The sequence below is a fragment of the Sprattus sprattus genome (genome assembly GCF_963457725.1).
Source record: "Sprattus sprattus genome assembly, chromosome: 16".
NCBI classification, from domain to species: domain Eukaryota; kingdom Metazoa; phylum Chordata; class Actinopteri; order Clupeiformes; family Clupeidae; genus Sprattus; species Sprattus sprattus.
In genome coordinates, this window is record NC_137914.1 from 1,870,166 (window position 1) to 1,877,665 (window position 7,500).

The following is a 7,500-nucleotide window of genomic DNA, read 5'->3' on the forward strand; positions in this document are numbered from 1 at the left end:
ACCAATGACAATTCTCTCTGCCGGCTCACTGACAGACACCTCACAGACTGCCCTTGGACTGGCTGTCTGTGCTTATGAGGCGAACTACAAGGCACACACAGACAGTGTGTTTAGACAGAGCACAGAAATGTGTCAGTGTTGTGTTGTAACTTCAGTTGATAATTAAAGCAGTTCATATCCAGCCTGCTCATTGCAAATGTGTTTTTTCTTGTTGAATATTGTGTGCGGTTAACAAACTTTTTCCTTTTTATGTTGCACTGAAATTAAGTGATTTTGTGTGTTCTTGGTCACATCAATTTGAAAAGCTTGACCAAAGTGTTTAATTTCATTCAATTACAATTAGGCCAAATAAAAAGTTAAGTCTGGAGTCTAGACAGTCTTTTTCTGTCAACGCCTCAATAGGTAGATCTTGCCTGGCTGTCACCAAGGCAGAGGTTGTGATCTTTGGCCAAAAAAGGTTGGTGACCACTGCTCTACAGCATAATAACAGCAATTCCAAGTCCTTGAAAATGTCAACTTGGAACGGGCAGAAACACACCCGTCTTCGATAGGGTAATACTCCTGCCAGCGCAGTAAACATGTGAACAGACAGCGCTATACTTGAATGCTCTGTCTCTCAGCTAAAACGAGGGGCATAGGGGCAGTCAGCAACTGAATAGCTCTTGTTTTGCATACCGCCTACGACATAGACATCCATGAAACAGGCTAATTAGTAGGATGATTTCCCGCAACTTTTGTGGCGTTGGTGCCTAAATTAACGTTGCTGCTATTGGCTGCAGGAAGAGGGCATAACGTTAACAAAACTTGTGTGTTAGCATGATTCTACAGTTACCAGACAAGCTAACTTTTCGCTTGTATTAGACCGGATAAATAGCCACAACCTAGATCAATCTATAACGCATGTTGACGACTTAGCTTGCAGATACCTGATATAGTGGCATCCCAAAGTCTTGTGAAATCTTGGAAGACACGAAGTATCTAACTTTCATGCTAAGAGTTAGCTTAGCCACCTTCCACAGCCAGCGAACATTTTAGCGTGAACATCTCACAATCAAAGGGACTCGTATGTAATTAATACGCCTGGAATAAGGCTGATCAGAAACTGAAACATAAGCTACGCAAATATACTCAAAAGCGTTAATGACTGGTCATACTGGTTTGCTAAACAGCTGTTTACCTTCAACGGCCACTGAAATTAACATAAGCTAACTAGCGTTACCTTGATTTTGTTTAGAACTCCACTGTTTTCCAAATTTTGAATTAAAAGATCCCGCAACTCTGTGTCTTCTTCGGTCGCAGACATGTCGAACTTGTCATGTAAGTGCAGACAAACCCTGCTGTTTGTTTTCCAGCGCGTAACTGGCTATGGAGAGTAACTGACAGCCCTGTGATACTACCGGAACATTTCTATGGCACCATGGGCGCCGCCATGATCATTTGCACATGCGTATTTGTTTATGTTCTCAATTCCCAGACACGGGCACCCCCTGCCTGCTTTTCTCTTTATTTTTTGGATTAACGTTGCATGACTCTTACCTTTAGTAATTTGCCTGTGAGGTAAGTGCAAGCGAAAGTACTGAAAGCTTAATGCTGAGAATAACAACAACATGTTTCATATCATATGAAACATGTTGTTGTTATTCTCAGCATTTAGCTTTCAGTCATGAATCATATGAGATACGATGGGGATGCACAGAGATGATTTTTAAGAGCAGGAAGTCCAAGAGCACGTTTTGCAAGTTGTTAAGGCAAATATAGGCCTTATGACAGAAGCTTTTTGACGACAGCAGCTTTTTACTTTATAAGACTTACAGACCAAGAATGTATCAAGCACTAAATCAATAACAACACAAACGTCAGAGTAAACACATTAGTATGGCAAAACAAATATGGGAAACATTTGAGAAAACTACAAAAAACGTACACGTACAAACGTGAAACACTTTTACCAGTCCCAAAACGAATTTACAAATCAAACAGAAAGGGTAGGTACAATACACAGGAAGTGTTTGTTGCCGACCTTTATAGTAAATAAAACAGTTTCGCAGAAAGTGAATGAAGTTTGTGACCATTAACCATGTCTTAACATTTCCCACAGGAATAACAATATTGGCACGGTTGGCTAAAATGTTTGACACAAAATGGATAAAACAGTTTACCATAACAAACAGGTAAAGTGTTTCACATTTTGTACATTAGTTTTAACTTTTGTTGTTTTGTTTTCAAAAATGTTAATTTGTTTTGCCCTTCTTCGCCACTGTACATTAGCCTAGTGTATGTTTGCTATTGTCTCCTTCTCCACCCCAAGTGAGTCAACTACTCTGAGCAAAATGATGATGTGATGAGCAACCATCATTGATTTTCCAAGGTACCACTATCTCTTTGATAACAGGTTATTACGTCGTCCAGTTTATGCCACATTAATCAATATAATTTACAATTTACATGGAGCTGCACTAAAGGCCTCTCATATCTCCATTTAGTCCTTTTTTCTCTCCATCTGTTTAAAAAAAAAAAAAAAAACAATAAAAAAAACTAGTTGAATATTCATCACCTCATCATTACCTGTCACCTGTAACCATCAGCTCACTACCTCCCCTTGTGGTAAGAATTGCAGTAGCATCAATATTATCTCCATTTACATTATGTAAAATATATGAAACATTCACATGTACATGTATTCCTTTGGCTGACTTTTATCCAAGGCAACTTATAAGTAACCTACAATTATCTAGCTACAATAATAGTGGGAATTCATGGTATGATTTGTTCAGTGATAGTTTGAGTGAGTGAAAGAGTGTGTTAGATCACGGTATCCATTGTGCCGTGATAGCGTGACTGAATGAATGAGTGTGTGAGATCATTACATCCTTTATGTAACGGTAGAGTGACTAAAGGCTGATTTATGCTCAGTTACGTAAGCGTAAGCTCAATTGCAAGAGGTCGCGCAAGCCCCTTGCGCGCCCCTTGCGCGACTTTTCACGTCTTGCGTGCGTCGGCCCCTTTTTCTAGACTATTGTTCTGGGTGTGAATTGCTTGGCAACACCCCCAACGCAACGCGTAAGCACCTAGCAATTCATGCTCCCTTTAGAAGCATGCAAGGGCCTTAAGTGAATGAGAGTGAGGTACAGTAGGTAGGTAGGTGGGTGTACATGTCAGTTTATGGTATAAATGATATGGATGAGTCTGATTCCTGGGTGGAGTGGGTCTGAGTCCTGGGTGGAGTGAGTCTGATTCCTGGGTGGATGAGTCGGAGCCTTGGGTGGATGAGTCGGAGCCTTGGGTGGAGTGCCTAATGTTTACCTGCAGGGTGGGACACTGGGATTCAGGGCAGGACTTTGATTCTTATGAGATTGCTCTGGCTTTTATACCGTCACAGCCATAAATAGGATCCACGCAGGAGTTTTTCCAGTCCTCCTGAGCTTCTGAGAAACACTGACACACACACACACACACACACACACACACACACACACACACACACACACACACACACACACACACACCACTTCCTTGTGACTCCTTCCAGCCTCTTTTGCTTTCTCCACTCATTATCTCTTTACCCTGAATTGTTCAGCCCTTCCTATCTCTTCCTTCTCGTCCTTCCTCTTGTGTGTGTGTGTGCTTTTTGTCCTTTCTCATCCCTGTATGCTCCCCTTTACCATTTTCAGTCTACTTATTATTTATATTCAGCTACATAACTAAATCTTAACATAACTAAAACTATAAACTACAGGCTTATAGGTAAACATGCTTCTTCCGGTTTATCTGATTTTTACCATTTAAACTGGTGAGATGTTTGTTTACTTGACTGCACTGAGTCAACTGACAGATTAAATTCATTTATTAGTGGGAAGGTCCAGGTGTGTGTGCTAAGATATGCTAACAATATGATATGCAGCCTAGACAGCCTGTCTTCTCATCTAGATAAAAATCACATCTACCCATCAATAAACGCAACACAAGACCGTCCTTTGTTATCTGACGATAAAGCCCAAAGACTCATTCATACATCTACTGTATCTATGCATCAGGAAGGCACCCTTCCCAAGGAAATAATGATTGATTGAGATGCTGCAATACTTATTTGTTAACCTGCCAGACAAAAAAGAAAAAGAAAGTGTAACATTTATAAATAACTTTAGAAATATTTTCTTCTTCTTCACATATTCACCTGATATGTGTCAGGTAACTAAACATGCTCCTCACGTTTATAAAAGCCTGTGTGTGCGTGTGTGTGTGTGTGTGTGTGTGTATGTGTGTGTGTTTGTGTGTGTGTGTGTGTGTGCGTGTGCGCACATGCATGGATGATAGCTGATGTTCGTGCCGGGAAATCTTTCCTTATCTTGCAGAGGTTTATACAGGGCTGTGGGTGGGGATAAAGATCAGGCCATAAACGAAAGTGTTAATACAAGCATGTGTGTGTGTGTGTGTGTGTGTGTGTGTGTGTGTGTGTGTGTGTGTGTGTGTGTGTGTTTGTGTGTGTGTTCATTACTTTGTCTGTCCATGTCACTGTTGAGTACTTATTGTTGTCAGTTTAGTTTGCATGTAGTCAGTATATAAATCTTAAAATGGAATCAATATGATTTAATGCTATTTATATAGTACATCCGCATACACACAAAATCACACACACACACACACAGAGTGAGAGAGTGTGTGAGAGAGAGAGAGAGAGAGAGAAGACCACTTGGATTTAAGAAATTTGTGATTTTGGTTGATTGATATAATGGCATTCCTGAAAGCTGAGTCACTTTTCTTTTTTGTGACGATGACACAGGAATCAGGCGTTTCTTTGGCACAGTGCCGTGTTGGTTGATATAACCTTTGGCATAGCCCCGTTTATCTGACTCCGAATCAGACCATTGATACAGAATGGCCTGGATGGCAGGGATCTAATGCACAGACACAATTCACAGGGCAGGGGTTGACACATGAAGAAAACTACACTGGGGAAATTACACACAATTCTTCGTAGGGATAGGCGCGCTCTACTTCAAAACAAATATATAAATGCGTTTTCGGGTGCAAGTAAAAGAATGTAAACTATTGGTAGAATGAAAACCACACTCTCAAGCTTTTCTCTTTTAACAATAAGACCAGTTTATTTTAGTACAGACGCGTTTTCGGCCTTACGCCATCGTCAGTGTGCGTCACACACTCGTCAGTAAATAAACTGGTCTTATTGTTAAAAGAGAAAAGCTTGAGAGTGCGGTTTTCATTCTACCAACCGAAATGACACACAACACACTGACTCCAAGTGGTAACAGACAATACACGCTGACTTTATCACCAAAAAGGGAGAAAAGGGAAAAGGAAAAAAAACATTAATCACAAAATGAATGAATGGGAGCTATACACAATCAATAATCGCACCCAGAACACACAACCCCACACACACGCACCCAGAACACACAACGCCACTCACACCCTACGATATTATAGTATGGTAATGTGCACATGGGTTTTAAGACAGCAGTAAGGAACTGAAGATTTGAGTTTGGCTTCCCACTCACATTAGGGGTTACATACACACACACACACACACACACACACACACACACACACACACACACACACACACACACACACACACACACACACACACACACACATACACACACACACACACACACACACACACACACACACACACACACACACACACAGAGAGAGCCTCCTCTCTACCACGATGCTAGACTGTCGTGTGTGTTTCAGTGTCAGCTGCACCCATCGTGTTTCTTGAGGGGCAAAGTCAAAAGGTCATAAACATGGAAACACTTCCCTGTTGGCCGCCGTTCACTCCACCTGGTAATCAGAAGGACCAAGAGGGTTACCTTCCCTACGGAGGAAAGACACAGTCACTGGACATACCCCTTAGGCAGCACCACACAATTTCACTGAATGTCTTTCCAGAGGAGCAGATCTGAAGACCAAGGTAGGGGAGTGTAGCCTACATAGTATTTGGACTCTGAGAGCAGAGTATGCTCTGAAAATCTGAAAAAAGAAAACCGAAAGATATCTCAAATCTGAACACACGTCTGGCACTGGAGCCTATACTCTGTACCGGAACTCGAGAACTGGATTCCTCCTGCTCTCTTTTGAGTTGGGCCTCAGAGGGTCGTTCTCTGCCAATTTTTATTTTTGCTGCTTTTTCTCTCCCGGGATTGACACAGTAATCAGTGGCTGCAGCCATGGTCCTCTTGACAAAGGTAAAGTCAACTGTCCTCTTTGCCCGTCCTTACTATTCGTACATCATACTGAGAGTTTAACGGGATTGGGATTAGCCTTAGAAAGTGAAAAAGATTGGGGTTAGCATTAAGGTTGGGATTAGATTTGGATTTGAGTTGAGTTTTTGGTTTGGGTTTTCTGAGCCGAGGTTTGGGTCGTCTTTGCTGGGTTGGACTTTGTTGAGCTTTGGATTTGAGTGGATATGGTTTAAGTGAACTTCAGTTGCTCTGTCGAGTCCCATCTTCAGGGGAGAGGTAAATTAAAGTAACACAAAGGAACAATTATACTTCAGGATTAGGGTTAGGATAAGCAGTTAAACCTTAAAATAACAGCTTGAAAAAAATTGGGGCTCTACAATGACTTTTAATATCGAGAATCGCCTCCCTGCCATTGCCATACCATAACTTCGTTCTGTAGTTTTGCCTGTGGCTGCCAGGCTTTCTACTGTCTGCCGAACTAGTAAGTAGCTTATTTGCCGTCTTGCTTTGTCTTGTGTTGCACTTGCTTGATGTTTGACTGTGTAAGGACAGTTGTTGAGTAACTAGTTTGTCATAATGTCAAAGTCAGCACATTTCAAGAGATTTCGTTAGTTTTAGCTGCTAGCATATCGTTAGCGAATAGCTATTGATCCGTTGTGCTGCTTAAATCTAGGGCAGTCTACCACCACAGGTGTGGTCTTGGCATCTGTTTGTTAATAGTGCCTTTAGACATTGCTCATAGTGCCTTAATCAGGGATGGGCAAACATCCATGGATGTATCTAAGTAAAAAAGTACTTTGATAAAAGACACAAAGTACTCAAGTTGTAAAACGATCAAAATGAAATACAAACTACAACAACCAAGACATGTAAAAATATATTTCCAAGGCAACATGACATCTTTTCACAGCAGCTTAACATGGCACGTTACAAATCTGTATTGAGTATTGAATTATGACGGGTAGTATTCAAGCCAGTTAGATGACTGTTGCTATGTCAAGATAGCCAAAAACATACATCAACTTTCTTGTCCTCCAATCAGAGAGAGCGACAAAGTCTCGTAATCAGATTTCTGCAAAAATACTGACCCCTATACTATTTTAATACAAATGACATAATTATTTGATAAGGCCAGTCAGAAACAAATGGTGAAATACTACTGTTGGGCTAGGTGGACAGTGACTTTGTTGAGTGTGTAATGTAATGGTTAGGACAACTTCAGTTCTGTGACAGTGTGTTTGTGTGTATCTGAGTTTTAACGTGTGTCTCTGTGAGTGTGTGTTTGTCTTTC

General features: G+C 41.1%; 2 protein-coding genes across 3 annotated transcripts in view; one reads left to right on the forward strand and one right to left on the reverse strand.

The window, feature by feature from the left end:
- The window catches only part of cep43 (centrosomal protein 43), a 20,854-nt gene extending 19,436 nt beyond the window's left edge, over positions 1–1,418 (reverse strand). For both annotated transcript variants that reach the window (XM_080853463.1, XM_080853462.1), the window contains exon 1: positions 1,220–1,418. In XM_080853463.1, the coding sequence (XP_080709589.1) occupies positions 1,220–1,303 (84 nt within the window). In that variant the 5' untranslated portion in view covers positions 1,304–1,418. The remainder of the gene's footprint in view (positions 1–1,219) is intronic.
- Positions 1,419–2,104: 686 nt separating this feature from the next.
- Positions 2,105–7,500, forward strand: part of LOC308377716 (unconventional myosin-VIIa-like) — a gene marked incomplete at its 3' end in the record, with an annotated part of 46,837 nt that continues 41,441 nt past the window's right edge. The window contains exon 1 of the mRNA XM_080854455.1: positions 2,105–2,171. Within this exon, the coding sequence (XP_080710581.1) occupies positions 2,142–2,171 (30 nt within the window). The 5' untranslated portion in view covers positions 2,105–2,141. The remainder of the gene's footprint in view (positions 2,172–7,500) is intronic.